Source organism: Pelecanus crispus, chromosome 2 (assembly GCF_030463565.1).
Source record: "Pelecanus crispus isolate bPelCri1 chromosome 2, bPelCri1.pri, whole genome shotgun sequence".
Classification (NCBI taxonomy): Eukaryota; Metazoa; Chordata; class Aves; order Pelecaniformes; family Pelecanidae; genus Pelecanus; species Pelecanus crispus.
The window spans coordinates 95648656-95671973 of record NC_134644.1 but is presented as its reverse complement, the minus strand read 5'-3'; the positions used below and the strand labels follow the sequence as shown (position 1 = coordinate 95671973).

At 39.3% G+C, this 23318-nt stretch overlaps 1 protein-coding gene across 1 annotated transcript in view; it reads left to right on the top strand.

Moving 5' to 3' along the window:
* ADCY2 (adenylate cyclase 2) overlaps positions 1-23318 on the top strand; it is a 241385-nt gene that overhangs the window by 138228 nt on the left and 79839 nt on the right. The window contains exons 5-6 of the mRNA XM_075705183.1: positions 21157-21305; positions 22534-22645. Of these exons, the coding sequence (XP_075561298.1) occupies positions 21157-21305; positions 22534-22645 (261 nt within the window). The remainder of the gene's footprint in view (positions 1-21156; positions 21306-22533; positions 22646-23318) is intronic.

The following is a 23318-nucleotide window of genomic DNA, read 5'->3' as shown; positions in this document are numbered from 1 at the left end:
TTCAGCTCAATTGCATATGGTGTGAAAAATAATTTCCTTTTGTTTGATTTAGTCATTGCCTGCATAGTCCTATTTGATGCCCACTTAAGTCAGTCTCAAACAGTCTAAAGCCCAGATCACTGTGTACCTATTTTAAAGTTTCTTCTTCCTTGCTACTGTCATTGGATTTTTCAAATTCAGCAGTTATCAGCTTTCTCATTAGAGGTCATCAAATGTGACTGCTCAAGCAGTAAGACAGTACCAAATCTGTGTAGCATTTTTTAATTTTCTGCTTTTAGCAGATAGTGGAAAATTACTCTGTTGATGACTTTACACAGGATAATTAATGATGGCTGACAAGCCCAAACTTTCTTGCAGAACTGAATAGGAAGATTCCTGTAGTATTTAGAAAACAGCGTGATATTGTGGTGGGTTAGCCATGGCCCACAGCCCACCCATCTACTCACTCATTCCACACCAACCCCAGCAGGAAAAGAGGACAAAATAGGGAAAAAACAGGATGACAAAGCTCATGGGTCAAGATAAAGACAGGGAGATCACTTACCAGTTACCATTGTGGGCAAAATGGACTCAACTTTGGGAAAAAAACCCTTAATCTCATGCCAAATAACATAGCTTCAGCTAGTGAGAAGCAAAAAAGACAGAAATTAAAACCATACCTTTCCTCCCACCTATCCCAGGCTCAACTTCACTCCGTCACTCCCAACTCCTCTCCCTCCTCTCAAGCAACATGGAGGGAGATAAAGGGGTGGCCAGTACATAGCGGTTCCTCTCTGCTGCTGCTCCTTCCTCTTCATGGTTTTCCTCTGCTCCAGCATGGGGTCTCCACAGGCTGCAGTTCCTTCAGGCGGACCCATCTGCTCTGGCATTGTTCTCCATGGGCTGCAGCACGGATACCTGCTCCAGCATGGAGCTCCTCCTCCTCCTCCTCGGACCTTGGTGTTCCCTCTGCTGTTTCTCACTCTTTGTGTTCCCTCCTTCTCTCTCTGTCCGGCATTTCCTGCCCTTTCTGACACATACTTTCCCAGAGACGCCACCACCTTTGCTGACAGGCGCAGCTGTGTTCTGCAGTGGGTTTGTTGCAGAGCCCATTGACCTCTTCCCACAGAGGCCACCTCTGCAGCTCCTCTGCTGTCAAAACGCAGCCACCCACGCCCAGTGCAAACACAGGTATCACAGAAGAGAGGTGGGGACCGTAATGGCGAGAGGTGGGGACCGTAACAGCTGGCAGTGGTGGGGGAGGCTGGAAGGGAGCTCTCTGTTCTACTCTTGACATTAATTTCTATCAACTCCTTTGATCCATTCCCCAGAATTAATGGGTTTGCATCTTCCTAACCTCCTTTTGTTGGTAGGAAGGAAAGAAATTACCTAGCTTTTTGGCTAGCTTTTTGGCAGTCTTTCTGCAGTGCATCTTAATCTTACTTTGGCCCCACCAACTCTGGTTAAACTCCCTGATAATAAAAAATCCTTTGTTTCTATTACTCAGAGCAAGTTGCTTCTCCAGAACTTTTTTGCATGCCTTTTAATGATTTTATGCTCTTCTCTGTTTCCTATGTTTGGAAAGAATCTAAAGTTTTGGAAGATTGCCTTTTTCCCATCACATATGTGATCCTTTAGAAATGCTCTAGCCAGAGTAGATCCTGACACCTGCCTTCCATCCCAACTCCGAGCTATATTGGCTACTGTGATCTTTCAAATGTGAGAAGACTGAGGGAAAATAAGGATGTAACTTGGCTTTGTTAAATTCCCTTTGCTCTATAGGTCACATCTGGTTTTGTTGCATGAGTCAGTCTGTCACAGATACCTTTAATAATGCCCTTTACAGCATTGAAGGGAACCCTCAGGCAGCCCAGGGCTGATACGCTGCAACAACTGGGGCTACATTTCTTTTTTTAATTAACTAAAAAAAAGGCCTAGTGCTCATAGGGATTATGTGCAGCTATAATATGATCTACACTGACAACACTCTTTAAAAGCACAATTACAGTAAAGAGGTTTACTGCAGATGAGTAACTCCTCATCTCTTATTTTATAATGTAGAGATTGCTGGACAAAATCTGTCTGTGAAGAATGGAATTTTAAATTAATAACAACTCTAATTTCTCTGCATATTTACAAAACAAATTTGCACTGGTAGTCTTCCTTCATTTTAAGATATTCTTCCAGATTATTTTAAAATAAATCCTTGTATGGTCATCATACATTAAGAATGAACATTTGTTTTCTGGTACCATAGGGGAAAAAATAAGTTCAGCTTGTTATAGTGGTTATAAAAATAGAAGATGGAAGTGTTAATGTGCCTGGGACTGTTATTGTGGCATACAAATACTCTGCAAATGTGTCCAAGGATATCTGGGTTTTTTTATTGCTCTAAGAAGATAATTTTAAAAAATTCACAAGCTATTGTTTTTCTTTTTATACCATTTTTTTATGTTAAATCTTTCTATGTAATCTTTTGTTGCTCTATTAATATATGCCTTTCTAATGAGAGTTGATTTCTTATCTTGTGGGTGTCCTGTGATAAACTTCTTCTCCATTTTCCTCATTTTGTGTAAACTGCAGAGCTAATTTTTCTTCCTCATATGCATTTTCTAGAGTTCTTGTAAATTAATGCATGCATCTTCAATGAATTTGAGGAACAAATGATATGTCATAACCCAATTTAGAATCAGTAGCATATGAATAACATATTGCTGTTAGCTGAAGTCCCATTAATTTTTGCATATAAAATGCAATTAAATATTATTGTTGTTGTTAGTGTTTTTGTCCAAGCTCTGTGCAAGGATTCTCAATGATGCCAACAGACTGTCACTAAAGGCTGTGTAATGCTATAAATAGATGTACTATAACTTACTCACATAAATCACTGCACCACGGTTTCTTCCTAAATTTTTTCATTCAGTTCAAATTATTATCCAGCCTGTCAGAGACATAAGTACATTGTTGCATAGCATAGCATACATTAGCATTTTAAAGATACGACTGGCTGAAGGTGAATTGGTTGACAGGTGTGAACAGTATGAATGAAGATGCACCTAAGAGAAAAGGAAGTGGCAGCACCATAGTGTAATATGTCTGGAATGCAAACATGGATGTAATAGGTGAATCTCAGGTAGCTCTGATGACAGCTAAGTAGAACCACACATGTTCGGGATGCCTTAAAATGCAGGCGGTTGTAAGATCTGCAAAATTTATGATATACCATCAGGGACATACTTAGAAAAAAAGAATCAGGTCAGCTTGATGCTTCTTGAAACTTTGGTAAAAATGGAAAGTCTATGTTATGAATATGTGTAGGAAAATAGCCATTTTGAGGAAGAGAGTGACTTTTCTAGATTATGATAAAAATATACAAGCCATGTGATAAGCATCTGTTAGTCATAGTGATGATTTATAGTGATTTCCAGAAAAAGCATGCTATTGTTTTCTATACTAGTAGGAGTAAACTAAGTGATCAGAGTCTCAGTGACAAGATAAAAACATCCAGCGCTATGGAAATGGATAAGGACGTCAACCCTTTTGGGATCTTACATAAGCAATGAGGCAGGTCAACTAGACAAACTGTGGACTATGGAGAGCCATGAGAGATGGGGTGAACTTGTAAGAGATGGAAGGAGCTGAAGGAGTGGCTGCAACGTATGCCACTACTGAAAGTAGACTGAAAGTTTTCAAAAGAGATTCAGTATCCTTTTAACCCCTAAGAACACAGTCCTATTCACTGACATCACTGTTAAAATCAAGAAAGCCCTAACAGAATGCACCAAAGGATCTTTATCCTTTACAGGTTCACCAGATGCCCTGAAGATGACTCTGATCCTGACAGAGCATTATAGGGCATCCCTCAAACCTTGTTTCAGAAAGCTTCAAGTTGATCATAAATTGATCTAGGTCAGTGGTACTTCTCAGATTTAAAAACATGTTCACATATGAAATCCTCACTGAAAATGGCTAAAAGACATTCAGAAAACTTCCTTGAAATCATAATAAACAGATGTGGTGCAGGAGCAAAGTGGAAAAAGACTTAATGTGCACACACAGCAGGCTTCAAAACCACCTTTCTCCACCTGTGGTTTCAGATCTGGAAGGGCTGTTACTGGTATAGCCTGGGTACCTTTGCTATGTGTAGGAAGGGCCAACCATTTAGTCCATGAAAGTACTTGACCAGAGTTCTCCCAGCTAGCTTCTGGTACTCATTTCTGCATCCTCCTCCTGTCAGCTTATGTAGCCTCTCTGTCCTCATATCCCTGCTTCAAAGGGCATTCTTCCACCTCTTTTTCTGCAAGCTGAATTCATTAAGAGATTTAACATGGAATAGTAATTTTCAATGAAGTTTGGTTTCTTTAACGCTCATGAAAAATCTGATACAAGATGGGCATATGAGTCAGTCACTGTCTTTGTCTAGTATATCACATCTCTTACAGTTAGAGAAGAGCTGCATTGCTACTGGATTCAGAGAGGACCGTTGCCAAAACTCTTCTGTGTCTTCTTGAGCATAAGCATAGACTCTACTTACCAATGTCATCTTTTAAATGTGACTCACTGCCTTCCTCCCTTTCCAGACATAAGAGCTGAAACTTCTTTCAGAAATTAAACTCTTTCCCTTAAAAGTATTAAAACTAGTCATTTACCTGCAATGAGGCACGTTTTCACTGAGAGGAGGATACAGTGGGTAGTGTAAAACTGAAAAATCTAGCATTAGTTGACAAGTCAACTTTTATTATTTCTGAAATGCACAAAGTCACTTGCAGTTCTCCAGTACAGTGGCTTATCTTAAATGATGCTGGAATATCAACCTGTTAATACGGGTAGGTAATACAACACCCTTTTAAGAAGTAGGAAAGAAAATAAAATTACTGGTATGATATGAAGCAAGTTTTTAATTCCATGGAAACGTGTGCTTGAGTTGGTCAGGTGCTTAGCCTAGCCTTAATGAATGAATCAGTTTCTTAGTCTGAAAAGCCCACGTATTAAAAAAAAAAAAAAATTAAATTGCCTCTAAAGAGGTTTTTATTTTGTGAGGTAGATTTGGCATTGGGAACATTCTGGCATCAGCTGCAGGGTGAGCACACTGACAGCTACTTCTGAGTCACTGCCTGTGTTAACAGGGATGCAGGGTTGTTTACCCCTCTGTGACAGATGCGCTGTTGAGCAAATTAGCAAACGGCACTGCAAAGGCTGCTGTAACCCCACTGTACCCATTGCTCTGTGGTAATTATACCTGGTGCAGTGTTGCCATTCTGTCCCCACTGCCACGAGTTCCCATCTGTCGTGTGCCCAATACCTCTGTGCAGGGCAATACCTATGCAGGAGAACATGCTCATAAGTTTTCTTCATTCAGAAAAGGATGGTTTACCTTTTCAACTGTAGACCTGTGGTGTTGAGTTAATTGCTTTTTTTCAAGGGGACCAGACGTGACGTAGGATAACTTATATTTGAATGTTACATAGCATCCATTGTTGAATACACTATGTTACTGAAATGAAAGGATTTATAAATATATATACATAAAAAATAAAATAAAAAAGCAGAATAAGATGATGGCATCGTAGGGTTTCATTAATTTGTAGTTTGATTTCATTTTAATTTCATTATGTTAGTCTCAGCTTTAAGAAGTTTGAAAAATACAAATTCAAGGCATTCTGTCATGTCTGTGCCCTTTGTACTTGTAAGATAGTATACAGTACTTAATTTTATAAATCACAAATAGAACAAAGTTAGGCACTTGTTCACAAAGGTATTTCTAGTCATGCCTTAAACACACCTAAGTTACCCACCCTTATAAGTCCTGTTGGCTGAATTCAAGTGCCTGTTAGAGAACGTATGTGCACATAAAAAGAAATAGTAAAAGTTTTAAAGGACTAGGCTGTGTTGTGTAGCTTGCTTGCTTTGTCTTCTTGGAAGTATATTAAAAAGTTAAAAATCAATCAATCATAAGAAAGCTACTTTCCCTCCACCATTGAAAGCAAAGCATTAATATAGTTGATTCTAGACCAGCTAGCTGTTCTCAATCACAAGAAAAAAAAAAAAAAAAGGAAAAAAGAAAGGAATAGAAAGGCATTCAATTTAATCCATTCTTAATATTTAATACCTTTAATACCTAATTGTTATCAGGAATGCAAATTGGTAATAGAGTAATTCTAAATAACTGCAAAAGCATCTGAAATTTTGCTTAGATGAAAGGGGATATTGAAAAATTAAAATATTTTTTATCTTTTTGGAAAATTAATTTAGCCTTGAAAAGAGACATGATACTGGAAGTTTAACAATGATTAGAAAGAAGCATAAAGTATTTTTTTAACTGTATAGAAAAGAACTGATTTCTCTTTTTCAGGGTAAGTTCATGTTCAGGAACTATGCCATGTGATTCCCCATACTAAATCTAGTAAATATTTTTTTTTATGCTTCTGCATTCATTGTGGAAGAAAGGAGTTTCCCACTTTGATGGATGACTCATTACAGCATTTATCTCTAGGTGAAGTGTGAGGAGGAGAGGTCAAGGAATAGATAGACTAAATAAAATAAGCGGTAATAAATCCTCATATCTGTGTATTCAGCAGAGAAACCTAAAGAAACTCAGGAATGAAACAGCTAAAATGCTGCTGCTACCTCTTGTGTGGAGTCTCTCACCAAGAGTTGTGCTGATACTGCAGGGTAAGAGGGAGGCAACTGTGATGCCAATTTTGGCAGAGCTCCAGGAAAGACCAGACAACTACAGACTTAGAAACCTAATGTCTGTTTTTGGCATATTAGTGGAAGTAGAATATAAAATCAGTGCATATTTGGATGAGGGTGAGGTATGGAAGAAGAGTCAAGGCAGCTTTTGTAGAGAAAAAACTAAGAATTCTCTGAAGGTTTCAGCGATCCAGTGGGTGAGAATGATCCACTTGGTATGGGCTGCCTGGATTTTTGGAAAGCAAGATACCACACAAAAGGGTCTTGAAGAAAGTAAGCAGTCATGGGACAGGACAAATGTTTTGCATGATCAAATATTTTTAATTTGATTAGTTTTCACCATTGAGAAATTTTTTTTAAAATGTATTTTTTAAAAAATTCCCTGATATGTCCCTTTAATTTTCTTTTCTGCTCAGATTATTTTTAAAGTAGCTTTCTGCATCACTCCAAAAAGCAAAGATTTGAGTCAAAGTTGCTTATCAGCCATAAAATATGTACAACTCCCAGAAACAATAATTTGTTGTTGGAGCACATTTCACCAGTCTGCAGAGTATTATTCACAGAAGTGCTTTAATGTTGCATCATACACCATAGCGTGGAGATCTGTCAGCTTTTACAGTGAGCTTTATCCTACCAAAAGTAAATCTGTAAATAAATTTGATTTGTTATGTAAGATATTTTTAGATCTCTATTCACATATAAAGGAAACCCCGAGTATGCAAATATACAAATGGTAGTTTATGTACATTTCTAAAAGATGAAAAGAATACTGAAAGAGTAATTTTACTGGAATTTGTAAGGTGCAGGTTTGTTGGCTTTTTTCTCACTTTACTGTAGCCAGATATATTTGTTTATGAAATAACATGAATATTGAGGGTAGGGCCAATTGTTACTGTAAAATTAACAGCAGGCATTTTCCTTGCTTCTTCATAAAAATGCTTCTGGCTAGTGTTTGAAAATAACAACTATGTTTACTGCTACATCTTGCAGTGTAGCTTGGGCCTCAGCTTTTGTTGTAGCCCCATGCTTTCTTATTGACCATTTAAAAAAAAAAAACCAAACCCATCAGATTTACGTAATTGAAGGTATTTTAAATCTGGCCAGCTGGCACAGCCATTTTTCCTTTCTGTCTCCTATATCACACAAAAGAAACACATTTTCTGGTTCCTCCTGGGACATATTTTGTTCCTTTCTTCTTACTCCGTTATTCTGCGCTGGAATCAGAAACATGATAATACCTTATTGCATATGCTGTTGGATTTCTGTACTATTTGAATGGAAAAAGTACATCTGGGGACTCATCCTTTCAGCGTGCTGCTGTTAGGTGCTAGAAATAGACATCTGAAGAACATAAATGTGAATCCAGAAGTTGTGCTGGAAGACGCGAGGTGAGCAGTCTGGGTGGGTGTTACTGTCCTGAATGCAATGAATTGTGCCCTGCTGGAAGAGCTGTAGGTTTGCCAAGAAAGATGGACTGGTTGGACTGAAACAGCTGTCAGTGTTTTGGCATACAGTCTCAAACCAAAGCTCCAGGCTTCTTTGGAGAGTACACAAGGAAGAGGATGCAGGAGAATAGCAGAGGAACTGGTATCACACCAGACAGATAAGATGCAGACCTTTGTCTGTCAAGCGTTAAATAAGAATTGCCTTGTGTATGTACAGTGTCATTCTTTGAACAGCAGTTGCTATGAGCTAGGTGATGAGCTTTTGCAATGGAAGTTTCTCTTGACTCGCCCAAATATGAAAAAACCTTTTGCCCCCAAATAATTTATAGAATTTGCTCATTGCATGGGCTGCAATCCATACAGGAGTAGGCACAGCTGCAAAGGCTTAACCTTGCTCCATCACTGAGAGTTTATTCAAACTTTAAACCGCACTTGGTATGATGGAGCATGACTCATATAGGTCCTTGGGTGGAACAGCTGCTAGTCTCAAAAAAATTGCGTTTTATTTACAGCATAGTTAAGTTATTTAGAATAAGTTAACTCTTCAACCAAGGAAAACTCAGAATTGCTGATGAAACACAGGAAATACCAACACTTGAAAATAACCCTCTCATTGAGTCCTTGCAGGGCAGAGTTTCCTCCAGCCTAGCAGGGCAGAGTTTCCTCCAGCGTTCTTCTAGAAAGCCCTTCTAGTTCAACAGCTTCTAGTGGCTTCCAGCATTGAAACAACCTCAGCAAGTCCATTCTGGTCTCTAGGAAGTCTTCCTGTCACCTTCACGCTTGGTTGACACTCTACTCTGCAGAAGTCAGCAGAGTAATACCCTGCTTCTTTGTGCTCTCTCCCTGCTTGCTCCATCCTGTCTTCTGAAAGGTTCCTTCTGCTGCACCTCTCAGTGGCTCTCATTTAGATGGATCCACGTGACTCAGAGTGCAGCATTTGGAGAATAACTATCTGGTTTTCCTTTCTTCCCTTCCAGTCACACCCCTTGGATGAAAAAAAAACCAAAAAACTGAGATTGTAAACTGCAAACAAGCAAGTTCTGTGATGACCCGAACCAAATATATAGGGCAGTTTTCTGTAGGAGGGCCCTGATTCATCAGAGCACATCAGTGTATTTAGCACGTTCTGTGGATTCTTGGCAGGACTTAGCATTTGCATGTTGCTAAGCTGTGCTGGATGTGGGAATGCAAGTGCTGCTGAACACAGATATGAGGGTGTCATGGGGAGGGCGACCATTTTAAGGTGTACCTTGGAGGCTTTACCAAATCTGGATTGAAAAGGAAATTGGCTCCCTTTGACTTATTAATAACAATAGTGTCCTAATAAAAACCAAAAAGTATATTTTATACCATTTCTTACTACAAGTGGCTGAAAACATACAGAAGTCTTTTTTTTTTTTTGCCATTTTCTTCAAAATTATATACTGTAAATGGTGGGAACAGCAATACTAGTGTGAAAAAGAAGTACATATTCTGTAATCTTGGCTAATATCATGCAGAAGAAAATTTCACCAAGAGGACTGGAACATGAGCCAAATGTGAAAACAAGCATCCTGTTACACTAGAAATGTAAATTTTAAGTTCTGCCTCCCTTTCCAGGAATTATGGTTCCTGTATGCTAAATAGCCAGCATTATGTGCCTGTATTGCTGAGGTTTCAGTGATAATAATAAATTATGGTGTTGTGAATTACATGGTAAAATTTTATCAGTTATTATATATACTCAGAAAAGGGTGTGTCTTCAAAATTACCTTCTGGTTTCCTTTAATTTTCTCTTGTTGAACAGCAACACACTCCTCACTGTCAACATGTTTTTCTGATGGATAGATGCATTAATCCATGTTTAAAATGTGGAGTTTCAAAATTCATCAAATTAAATAAAGGCATGGAGTATATGGATGATGTATGCTGGAAATTATCAAAAAGGATTTTAGGTAAAGAAGTCACAAAACATTTCCAAATTTCTCAAAAGCTATTTAAGTGCAGTAATCATAGAGTAGATTTAATTAATCCATGTCATATTTGCCATTAGAAATAACACTGCCAAAATCAATCGGCTGCAGCTTTGGTGTTTGTTTTTACAATACATTTAATTCATATTCACATGTACAAATTTGCTGGCATTAGTGTGTAAAATGGCATTCAAAAAAAATAGAAATAAAATGTGGAACTGGTAAGAATTAGAGCCATTTAAATCCCCTCAACATGTGAGGCTTTTAGATAGCCACGAGCCTGGACTTAATCCCGCAAGAGGACCAACTGGGACCCAGCTTTCCCTGTGTTGAAGGACATTTGCCAAATGTCTCCACTGAATCGTGCCTCTCATGAGAGAGGAAGAGGGACGGAGCGCAGCAGCCCTTGTGCAGGAGGAGTTTGGGGATGCGGGAATTCACCTGGAGCACTGCAGAGACAGGAAATCTAGTACATGCTTCAGCGATTGCTAAATCATTTCATTTTGGAGTGGATTAGCTTTACCTGAAAAGGCTGCTAGGGCTCTACCTCCAAAATAACTTCATACTCACTGATAAGCATTTTTGCTTGGGGATAGGAAGAGAGAGGAGGTCTCTTTTGGCAGAGGACTGTTTTGAACATGTGTCGCTCACGAAGCACATCGTCTCACCCCTGGGTCTCCTGTTAAATCATGAAAATTTACGGAGCTGACACCCTGTTTCTGCAGCTCTGGCTCTGTACTGAGCCTGTCTTAGCAGCCGCAGGTAGCAGGGGGCTGCGGTGGTGAGCTGGAGGGGGGGTTCGTGAATCGCCACGTGCCGGTCAAAGCTGCCTCCAGCCTACCGTGGGGTACATGAAAACAGCTGGAAAAAACCACTTTGTGTACAAAAACTTACCCATGGAGCACCAAAACATTACCTAATCGGAGGCCCACAGTGCCCTTGCCCAAACATGGTTCAGAAACAGGCAGCTGCTGGAGGCTGGAAACAAGCTGCTGGCTCTGGGGGACTCTCTGCATCAAAAGAGGGTACCTGCACCCCTGAGGGGCTGCGGCCCATGGACAGCCCATGCTGGAGCAGGGACACACCTGAGGGCACTGCAGCCCATCAATGTCCCAGGCTGGAGCAGGGACCCTGAGGAGAAGAGCAGCAGAAACCATTAAGCATAGAGCAGCAGAGGTGGTTAAGCACAGAATGGCAGAAGCAATGACAGATATCACCTCCACTCCCTGCGCCGCCTGTCGCCTCATCACAGAAATTTTGATGGACTGAGTATAATCCATAGCAAAAATAAGGAAAATTGGGATTGGGAAGGGTGGAGGATAGATTGTGTAAGTGTTTGTCTCAGTGTTTATTTGCTTTTTTTTTTTTTTTTTCCCCCCAAAACTGCAATCAGCAATGACAGGCTTATTTTTGTTTGCAATAAATTAATTCAGTTAAAATTTCCTGACTCTGGACTGTTTTGTCCACAACAGAGTCCCAAGCAATTAAAGGTGCCTCCTTGCAGCCCAGAACTAAGCACCTCGTGGCTCTGAATACAGAATTGTAAGCAACACCTTTTTCTGGGCATTTCCTACTTACGTGGCCTCCCCTTTCAGCTCTGATTTGTCTCGGTTGCATTTTTAGGATTCTGATTTGCTCTCTGCATTGCACACACACAGTCTTAGTGCCTGTCCTCTTGGGATCTGCTTTCCCTAGGTGAAAAGGCACTTGAAAGCCTGGTATTTACCACCACCGTCTTTTTGTGGATTAAGCTTGAGTTTCTGTCTGCATCTTTATATGCCTAAATACCTCTGGAACCTACCATAGAAAACACTTTGGAAATTGTACACACAGTAACATGGAAAATGTTGTTTGGGAGTTTTAAAAAATAAACGCAAGGTAATTCTGAAAGCTTTAACCCTTGCTATGATTTATGCTAAATTTTGTTTTGTGAAGTTAGGCCTAGTAGTAAGTGTTCACGAATAGTTTAGAACTTACCGCACAGTAAGTTACTGGTTTTTTTCCTGATCAGGCTCCTCAAAATAAAGAGAATTGTTTTTCAAAACTCTGGTTTTCTTGTTTATTTGCCAGTGGGAGCAAAGTTTTTAATTTAAAACTTACTTTATTTAGTAGCTAGTGAATATAATCATTAAAGAGCAATGGGGAGATTTCTACAAGATACATATTCTGTGAATAAGCAAAAGAGAAACTTTCATGCCTGAGACAGAGATATAATGCAAATCATTTTTTGTTCCCTTTTATTTAGACCATTGTAAGGAAACAAAAGGTCTGTTTATGAATGCAGTAACAGTGTATACCCTCCAGACATCTGCCTGTTCTTTGATTTCTACCTTGGGTGAGTCAGCTTCCTCTGTGTTCAAGGCTAGGAAGTGAGCTGCTGAATGAATGGTGACGCTTACCGCTGCTCAGAAAAAAGGTGTTAAAACATACAGCTTCCGTCATTAAAATTTATCATTCCTGTTTCACAAGAAGTAGGACAGATCCTTACTGTAGGTTCACTTTTCATTTATATATGGATGAAATAAATTTCTTGAATTAACTTATGCTTGAATAAACTTCTCCCTCCATTTAAATAGGCTGTTTTGTGGGCCAAACCATGGTTACCTACCTCTACTCTTGACTAATCTAATGCAGAGATTGAGAGTTTTGATTCATTTTATTGCTGTCATGCCCTGCTTCTGACTGCTCTGTCTGACCTGCTTTGAAGTGTTTATGAGCTTCCAACAGGCATAGTTGGGTGACTGATCCTTGGGTTTGATCCGCCTCCTGTGTGGTGACTAACATTTGGTTACACAAATGTGTGGTATCTGTATGTTATCTGATAAAATATTGGAAAATTGCCAGTGAAGTACAGAAAGAAATCCATTCTTGTATGTTTAGTTGGTACTCTGTAAGCAGACAGCTAAAACATCAGCAGGCAAAGTCTGAGGTAAAAACAACCAGTTTCACGCTAGCTAGAAGAGCATGGAGGAGCTATGCTGCCAATGTGCTTCAGACGTGATCCTCTAACTTAAGTGCAGTGCTGTGCCTTAGAAATTATTTTGGTTTTGCTTTGGATTTGATATTTTCAACCACAAGGTTTGACTCTAAACTGGACACCTGAACAGGAAACCTCTGTCTTTGGGGAAAGGGCTGCATAGATACCTTTCAAGCGGTACTCTTGAATAAATTCCCTGACGTGTCCCATGGATGGTTTGGAAGACGGGAAAGACGTGGAGAGCTGTGTGTGGGTTTGTTCATTTCTAGTGAAAAAATAACATAAAACTTTCTCATCAAAATGTGAAATGAGTTATACTGGAGTTAAAGGGTTTAGTGTTTAAAAGAATTATATTGAGCAAATGTCAGCATTGTAATACTTCACCATTATTAAAGTCTGATATAGTAATAACCATGTTAATGTCATCGAGCAAATTCTTTGCAAAATGCTGCTTCTGTCTATTCAGCAGTGGTCTTGAGATATATAAAACTTAAACCAAGAGTTAACAGGATAAGACTGAAGCAAACCTTGAAATTGTGTCAATTAATTAAGCAGCTCTGGCTGTGTATGTCGTTATGTTCTGTCTTTACTCTATTGTTTTGCTGTTTGATGACTTGTCTCTCGAACAGCCGCAAGATAGGCACGTATTCTGAAGGTGTAGTGAACCTCATTTGCAAAATTACTCATAGACAGCCTGCATATGCAAACTGTAATCTATGCATAAACATTAAGCATCCCCTAAGTTCCTTGAAGGAATTTGTCTTTGCCAAATACATGGTGAGCCTGTGCATTTAAATGAGCTTTCAGACCCATACACTGAAACCGTTGCAGTGAAGCGGTGCTTTCGGGTAGCTTTAGTGTTATTTGGAGATGAAGGTGACCAGCTAGACGTTAACTGTACATTCACAGAGTTATTCAGTAGCAAATGAGCTGAGCACACTGAGGGTGCAGAACGGTGTGTATTTAGCCTGAAAACCAATACGTGTGTTTCTGTCGGAAGCCTGCGTCAGTTGTACCATTCTTGCGAAGCGAGCAAGTCACGCCACAGATTTTTTGCCATTACAAAATGATTTGGAGACACCTCGCCCCCTCCCGAAGGCTTGGCTGGAGCCTGGGGCCAGCGCAGGGAGGGCAGCCCCTCGCCCCTGGGCAGAGGCTCCCGGGCAGCACCGTGGGGGCAGGTCCCCGCCCGGCCCCTCCGGTGGGAGCTGCTGTTCAGCGGCGGCTCTGCCGCTCGGCCTGGCCTCAGCTACAGCTCCTGTGAAACCGCCGCCATGCCTGCGCCTGGCCACAGGCCCCTTGGCCTGGCCCTGGCCCCAGTCCCTGGCCTGCGACTGACTTCCCGGGCCTCCCTGGGCCTCACCCTGGCCCTGGCCCAGTCCCGGCTCCCCTGTGGACGTGTCTCAGCACCACGGGCTGGGCCGGTGACCTAGGCCCTCGATGGACCCCCCCAGGCCTGCCCAGCTCGCCTGGCCATGGGGCTGGGCCCTGCCGCGCTGGCAGACCCCGCTCAGGGCTCCGCTTCTCGCTGGAGCAGCCGGCTCATGCTGCTCCTGGGCAGCTACGGCTTGTCTTCTGCAAAACATCTTCATGAGGCAGGTAGCGTCCCGTGGCTGGTGACGGAGCAAGGACTGAGAGGATGGTGCTTTCATTCCACTTGTGTGTATTGATTTTCTGGTTTTGATACCGGCTCCTGGCATTGCCAGCCTTGACATTTCACCTGCAGAATCATGAAGACAAAAAGTCTTACTGTGCTGTGCTTGGGGGATTTGGAAAAACTCATTTTCCACGGGGGGAGAAGCATAGATGAATGTTGCTAGCAATGGGGAGCCCTTTAGGAGGCTGTTAATGAACAGACAAGAGTTCGTAATTCTGTCATCAGAAAAGATGTCAGCTGTGGCATAAAGCCTGTACTAGCCACAAGTGAAAGCAAAAGCAGGAATTAAATATGTAAATAAATGATTCAATATGACAAAAGCTGTGATATGTAGGAGACTTCCAGATCTCAGGAAGAATTCTTGCCTGTTTTTGTCAAGGCCAATGACAGCATTTTGGAAGTATTCCAGGAAAAAAGCCATCCTAACAAAGGAAGGGGCTGCCGCTGGATAGGAGGAGTATAAACAATCAGTATGAAATAAAAGATGCTGCTATGATGGTTTTGTATTTGGAAAGAAATAGAGTGATGTACTCAACAACTTTGTAGGAAATTGAGTCATGAAAATGTTTTTCAGTTTTTAATGGGGAACAGGTTTGGGTTAAGTAACTTTCCAAAAGCCGAAGATTTCTGTAAGATGTTTGATGAAATGATGCTGGGCATCCTGATTAAAAGTACTGACACTGCTCCCCATCAAAAGAGCACAGTCTAATGCATTTTGGGTGGGGTAGCTGAAAATTGTCAGTGGAGATGTTCAATGAATTGGCATGTATGTCGTGTTCTGCAAGAACCTGTTCTCATCCTTTATCCTATTATGTATTTTTTATTAATGATCTAGGAGATACATGAAGACAAACACAGCCAGTCATTTTTAAAGAAAAGCCAAATATTGGTCCAATAGTAAATACAGTAATACAGAATGCTTTCTAAACTGTATTCACCAAGATAGGGTACACCTTTATAATAACTGTCTGGAAAGTCATAATTCCAGAAGCAAAGAGTATGGGTCGTAGCTAGAAAACTGGAAGGCTGCAACTTCGAAAAATGTTTTGGGGACATAGCAGACAGGGAACTCCTGAGATGTTACAGCAGAAAGTTGTGCAGTGTAAGTCATGGGCATATTGAGGGGAATAGGGCAGGAGGGAGTGTGTGTGCATGTCTTTGTTTACTGGAGCATAATGTTAGGCTTTGTGACAAATGAACTTTCAAAAAATTTTTGAAGGTTGCTGAGGGTTTAGAGAAGAGAGTGTAGAAAATAGGTAGGAGCAGGAGATTTATGGAGCTTTGTCTGTTTTCCTGATCAAAAATAAAATTGAGTTATCTGATCAGTGTTTAACTTTACAGAGTGTGAGCATTAATCTTGAGTGGAGAAAGATATAACAGGACCAAGACTTCAAAATGAGAAATACAGAACACATTTTTAACAGTTGTTAACAGTTCAGCTGATTAACCACTAGAACAAACAGCTAAGGAGTTAATGAATTCTCCATCTCTTAATGTCTCTGTAATCAAGATTGAATACCTTTCTTGGTGTGTATGAGTAAATTGCAATTTATTGGTCTCAGTACGAGTAATAAGGTAGGTGGAGGTTACTAACATAGGCTAAATTTAAGCAGATAATAGCACCTAATTTTTAAAAACCATTTCCCCTCCCAGTTAGGAGTCCAAGTTGGCTTTAAGAAAAAATAATTTACAGCTGTTTATCCTAGTAGGTGTGTTTAAGAGAATGTGCATGACATCTGGGTAAACAGTACCATAATTTGCAAAACAAGTACCCTATTGATCACCATCTCTATCAGCCACATGGCTGATTCACGATTGTGTGATCAGAAATCACAAGATTCCTTTCTTATAGGTTATTCCTTGGTACATTTCAAGGGCAGATGAAAATTTTGTTTTAACCATGTTTATTTGTAAACTTTGTTGTGAAGCTGGATGCATGTATAGGCTAATTGCTTCTAGAGCTCTTACTGCTGACTTATTGACCTGGTTTGTGAAACTTGCTAAATAGATGATTAGACATATGCTACAGGAGTCTGAAAACAAAGCCCAGCCCACAGAAAAGTAGAATTCAATATTGAGTGCCCTAAATGACATTGTATGGGACAAAAATATCCCTATATGGGATTATAGGGACAAAAATGTCCCTATATCACTTCCTTGATCTACATATATGTAGTTTTTCTGCAGGCTTCTTCAACATTAGAAGCTCAACAACAAAGATGGACATTTCTTCCAGTAAGACCAAAATTTGGACCTGCAGTTCCCTCCATAGACAAGATGGGGGAGGAGGGAGAGGGAGAGAGAGACAGACAGACAGACTTGCCCCCTACAGGAATTCAGTATGTTAGATTCTGTGAATTGCCTTGAAGGACAGTTTCTCTCCACTGAGAATCAGGTGCTAAGCTAATTTTAATGTGGTGAGCCCTATCAAAATACCTTTGTTTATACATGATGACATTCTGTTGTCTATATTATTCAAGAGATTGGACTAGATGGAAGAATATTTGGCCTTTAAATCTATAAATTCTTCAAATTATTTACCCTTTGGTAATATTGGATTTGTGAAATATGCACTTAAGAAAATGCACTGTACCAAGCATTTGGGGATATTTTGCTTGCTTACTGCATAACGACAGCATGACCTCCATCGTGCAAGATACAGCAAACGCAGTTCCCACCTTGCAAAAACCAACGAAGTCCTATGATCTTTAACTGAGCTATGCTAACTTACTGCAGCTAAACAAACATCCTTTATCGAGCTTTAGGGGAGTGACGAGTAACTGGCAATGACTGCTAAAGTAATCTCTGTAATTTAGGGAAAATTCTGACAAGGAAATCAACTTGGATGTGAGAGTTTGAGCGAGCAGGAACTCAAGAAACTGTTTGACAGATACCACTGAAAAACCTGTTAGAGAATCCAGGGAGAATGACTACTTGCTAGCCATCTTCTGGGATCCAGATGATGTGTTCTGAGAAGAGAGGACTACATAACCCAACAGTATTGAAAGATACGATAATGTTGTATTCAGTATGGATTGCGTGCTCTCTATTTTAGCCCTAGGACTTAAAGATCTCAGCTACAAGTGATCTGAGTGTGAGGGGAAAGCATACCCCCAGAGAACATGAACAGTCAGGAAATAGTCTTGTGTGCATGAATCACATGTACTGGCTGTAAGGTCATGTTGGCAATATTTCAAGGAAAGACATTTGTGAGGGGATTTTAATTATTGCCATAGCACCACAGTTTCTTTTTCACCAGAAGTGGGTACTGATATTTTTAGTCTGAAGACTTAAATGCTGCATCTTGACCTGCATTCAGAATTACCTTGGCTTTTTTCTTACAGACTGTAGCTCTGAGAGTGGCTTGTCTGTCTACTACAGTTAGGCAAGTGTTTTGTCTCAGTGTCTTGTATGTCAGTTCACCTAGGTTTTGATGTGTACTTTTTCTGTCTTTTTGAGAGACTAGTACAGAATGTATTATCAAATAAAAAGCCATCATAAGCAGCAGTCTTGATTTGCTATGTTCTTCACACTGTTCCAGTCTGCAGAAATTTCAGTGCACATCAGGCACTACAGTCTGATCAGTAATAGATTTTGAACCTTCCACTATGCTCTTTTTAGCCACAAGAGATGCCAAAACCTGAAGGAGGAGGTGTTCTTAAGCACCTTGCATTTCTTAGGACCTTTTAGCAGAGAGAGAGGGCACAAGGTATTTGTAACCATTTTGTATTTGGCTAGCTGACCAGCCCAGCCATGGTCGTCATAAATAGTTGAAATTCAGCTTCTTTTACAGTTGTCTTTTAGTGAAAGAAACCAAAATTAACAATTTGTGTGAAATGTAATATGTGACTTGGTAACACATTATCACACAAGTGGTTAACTTCAGGACTGAAATGTGAGCACTCGCAGCCCACATGATGGAGAGGGTGGCTGAAGTGCTTAGATGTAGCTGGGTGTGGCAGGATATTTTGCAGTTCTCTGCAATTGCAACCAATTGCAGTTCTCTAAAGGCGCCTCTGGTTGTAACCTTCTGTTTTGTACAGTGGAAATGGAGGAAGGAAAACATTCTTTGGAGGGAAGTTCTGGTGTGGTGACAGCTTCACCAGGACATTTAAGCAGAATGGGACAGTGGTCTGGCCTAGAGAGAAAAAGGAGAGGAAAAGTCCTCTCCTGCTGTTGCCTACAAAATAAGGGCATTCTGTTTTCCCTTTCCTCTTATGATTCTTTAGCTTGGAGTTGACTTTATGCTGCTTCCTATGAAAACTTTTTCTATTGCTTTTTCTATTGCTTTCTTGAAAACTTTTGTTGCTTTTCTCTTTGACCTTTTGCCAGCCTCTCTGGGTTTCAAAGACATAAGCAGTAACCTGGACATTGAGTGTCTGCCTCACTGCGTGTCTGGAATCGTAACAGAGTCATAGGAAGACAGTGAGCTAGCTGGCATTTACTAGCCATGGTACAACAGGAGCACAGTAATGTAAAACTGCAGCTAAGAGCACTCACCTCTTTGTTAACTCTTTAAGGTAATTATTAACAAGTGCTGACCTGTCCTGTACATCACAAAAGAGTAGCTTTCTGTTAGATAAAGAGCAACTTGCGAGAGTAAGCTTTCATTACGGAAAAAAATCCATTGGTTTTTCAGGCGGCATTCTTTATAAATTAGCAAAATACCTCCACCGAAGACCAGTGGACTACATTAGAAATGAAAATACATTGGTCTCTTGGATGTGTACTTGCTAAAAAGCCTAAACATACTAAACTAATCTTGCATTTAAGAAATAAAGCCACATTAGCGTTTTGATGAAAAGTCAATTGTATATATTCTTCCAGTTACAAGGTGTCAAATCTGAGATCCTAGCAGTAGGAAAAGAGTACATCTTTTATTCTTGCCTCCTCTGGTCAGACTAGAGACAGATATGCTTTACCTTGAACATTTATTTCATAACTTGTCTTACTGTTTATGTGATATGCCTTAGTATGCAAAATAAAGAGCAGTCCAGACATATGTGAATCAAAATTATGTTTAGATCTCACCAAAGTGAAAAAAAAAGAAAATTATTAGTTCAAAATTACTTAGGAACAAAGCAAGATTCTGCCTTGATTCACTGAATTAGAATTTTTTTAGAAAGTATGTGCAGGATCAGTTTCATAGGGACTCATATAAGTTAATGCTATGCTTACAGGTATACAAATGCTGTGGGGAATGGGAAGTCTTCATTATATGTTACAGAGATAGATAGCTGAGGTAGCTGCAAATTTCAGAAAGTCTATAGCCCTGTTATTGCCATGCTCTACTCCAGGTCATTAGACCTGAACAGGAATAATTATCTCAGGCAGAGCATTGGATTAATGGTTACACTTCTGGTACCTTCATGAGTAGAACTGCAAACTCTGCAAAAATACACGTTGTGAACCAAAGAGAATGCATCGCTGTGAGTAACACCTGCAGACCATGCACATTTTGAGGTCGTCATCTTTTCTGGTGTAGCTGTTTCTCTCTGTGACTCCATCATGGGCTTTTACAGCTGCCTTCTCCTTCCTCACTGGTTCAGGGTTCTGTTTTTTGTGCTTAGCCAGAATTAGCCTCTCCCTTCTGCCTACGAGAAAATGGGAAATTGTTGTTCATTTTTGAGGAGGAGTATGATCAAAGCAGGAAGGGTTTTTTTTTCAGAGTTCTCGCTATCCCCTTGTTGATTCAGTTTTCCAGAGAAGTAGGAACTCAATGAAAAGTGGTCACAGGTAAAATGGGCAAAATTAAAATGTACTGATGTAAGAGAGCTTCACAAGGAGAATACCATGAGTATAATACCAACAAAAGGTAAGGAAAAATATGTAGTTTTTTTAAAAAATATTCAGTTTCCTTTTAGGTTAATATTTTCAAAAAACTTTAGTTTGTCAAATGCCATATTAAAGTAAGGGGAGAGTACGTATCAAAATAGTCTACAGAAGTCCAACATTTTCAATATGTTCTGTGTCCTGATTTTATATTTTCATTTTCAGTCTAACAACTGCTAAAACTATGACCAGACATTTAAAATACATTAAAAAAATAAAAAGATTTAGCCTACTCTTGCCTGAATTGGGCTGCATTTCCCTGAAGTCCTCTGAACAGTCCTTGAAGCTCTTGCTTTATTTGCTAATCCGTATTTCCTGCATCCTACTCAACTATTGAATAGATTACTGTACATAACTGCAGATCTTAAGCTTAGCTAAAGCATTTTCTAATATACACAAAACCTCAAAGAAGTTAGATATTACTTGGAAATGTGTGTATATCTCTGTCAAGTTCTTCAAGGAACTGATTAATTCTGGAGGCCATAGCAGGCAAATTCCTGAGTACAAGCCTCATCAAAATGTTCTAGGGTATTGACAATAGCGTATGCCTTACACAGTATTGCTTCCGTGTTAATTTTGTTCTCCTTAAAGAAATTGTGGACATTTCTTTTTAAATTTTAGGAGCGTCTTCTACTTTCTTTACTACCTGCTCACATTGCCATGGAAATGAAAGCAGAGATCATTCAGAGGTTGCAAGGTCCCAAGGCAGGCCAACTGGAAAACACCAACAACTTCCACAATTTGTATGTCAAAAGGCACACCAATGTAAGGTATTGTACTATAATAAAATGTATCAACAACATTCAGAAAAATTTTGAAAAGAAAGTGTTACGAGACCAATTAAGAAAATACTTGTTTTAATATGTTTTTCAACAACTTAATGTTTAGTATCCATTACTTTGATCAAATGCTAACAATTCTGTGTTCCAGAAGAGCAACAAAGGTGACAATATAAAGCGGTTGTTTAGAAAAAAAACATGCATTAACAGGCTTTCTTCATAATGTCTTAAGTTTTCGAGGTAAAGTACCAAATCCTGCTTTCATGTATACTAGTCAAAATTCTAATTCGTGTCAGTTATATTATTCTAAATTTGCAATTTTCTTAACTGGAGCAATTTCTCAGGTTTTATATAATGTAAATAGAGGCAGCTGTATCTCATATGTATTTTACACAGTACCTGAGAAAATATTCTGCTGACAAATTAATTATTTATTAAAATTTTCTAGAAATTAGAAGAATAATAGACTATTAATTTCAAATATTCTTTCATTTTTACAAGTTGTTTTGCCTGGTTTTTTGATTGGACAAGTTAATTTGAATGATGTTCTTAGAAATTACATTCTTAGAAATTACATTTATACAAATTACATTTTTAAAGCAAGCATTTTCACTTGCAAGCACAAATACTTTTTCCTTAGCCTGATCCTATGAATTGGTCAGGTTTTCCTGATGAATAGAAACATAGTGTATGGCTTGAATATCTTAGCAATCAAGCTTGAATTTAATAGTCTGAGTAACAAGTGAACAAAGACTTCCATGCTGGATATCATTGACAGGTAAACCTAGACAGAAAATGTCTACAATTATAAAAAGTTACTAAACAATTTCTGATAACAAACATGCTTATTAAAATATTTTCCATTATTATATTGCCAATTTGTGAGTAGGAAAAAAGTTTCTATTTTTTGAATACACTGTAACAAATATAGGTATAGAATGCCTATAAATACCTATAAATACAAGTGTACCTGTAAAAGTAATACTTATAAAGGTAAAAATAGTTATATATTACATATAAACAGAACACCTGTAAAGGTAAATGTAGATTTACCTATAAATATAGTTCTATTTATTGCTCTGTATTTAGCAGTGGCTGGTTTGTGTATGGGCATATTTCTGTGAAGTCCAGAATGCCTGCTTCCAGGTTTTGCTGTTGATTGATAAATCTGAGTTCTGCAGAAGGAAACTGACCAAGTTTCTGCTCATTTCTATTGTAGCATCTTGTATGCTGATATCGTGGGATTCACTCGCTTGGCCAGTGACTGCTCGCCAGGGGAATTGGTGCACATGCTAAATGAGCTGTTTGGCAAGTTTGATCAGATTGCAAAGGTGGGTTTCTACTGGGCTGCTGAGGTTAGTTAAGTAAGTCATCTTTAAAATATTTTTTCTTCTTGGGGACTCTTCTACCTTCAGACAGCATTTCTGAGGCTTTGGCAGGAAGATTAGACTTGAAACATGAGTAAAAGATCTGGCTCTGGTCTGAGTGTAACAGTGTGTTTCTGCCAGTGTGACAGCCTGTGAAACCCAAGATAGCTCACTCTGATAGGACCAACAGAGAGACAGCTCATGGAACCCTATAAAGGGGTTCAAAAACTATTGTCCAGTATTGGCTAAAAAAAAATAAAAATCTTTATATTTCCTTAGAGTACAAAAGATAGAAATAAGATTATGATTGCTAGTTTCAGAAAGTATTGCATAGTATGTCTTCAAACATGTAAATGTGGAAGGCTAGGTCTCTTGATTTCGTATTTCAAACAAAAAGACTTTATTTAGATTGTGTACGTGATACTTTGGCTCAGTTCTTTAACCTAAGGCATGAACAACACTGCAGATACATGTTTTGCCGTGAACTTACTTCCTGGTTTTGCCCATTAAGGACCATAACAGAGGAATCATCCATGCAAAACTCTCTGACAGCACTTCTTTTTTGGCAAGCCAAATCCTTCTCTACTGAAACAAACTTAAGTAGAATGATTTTGCTAATATCATTTGAGTCAGTCTT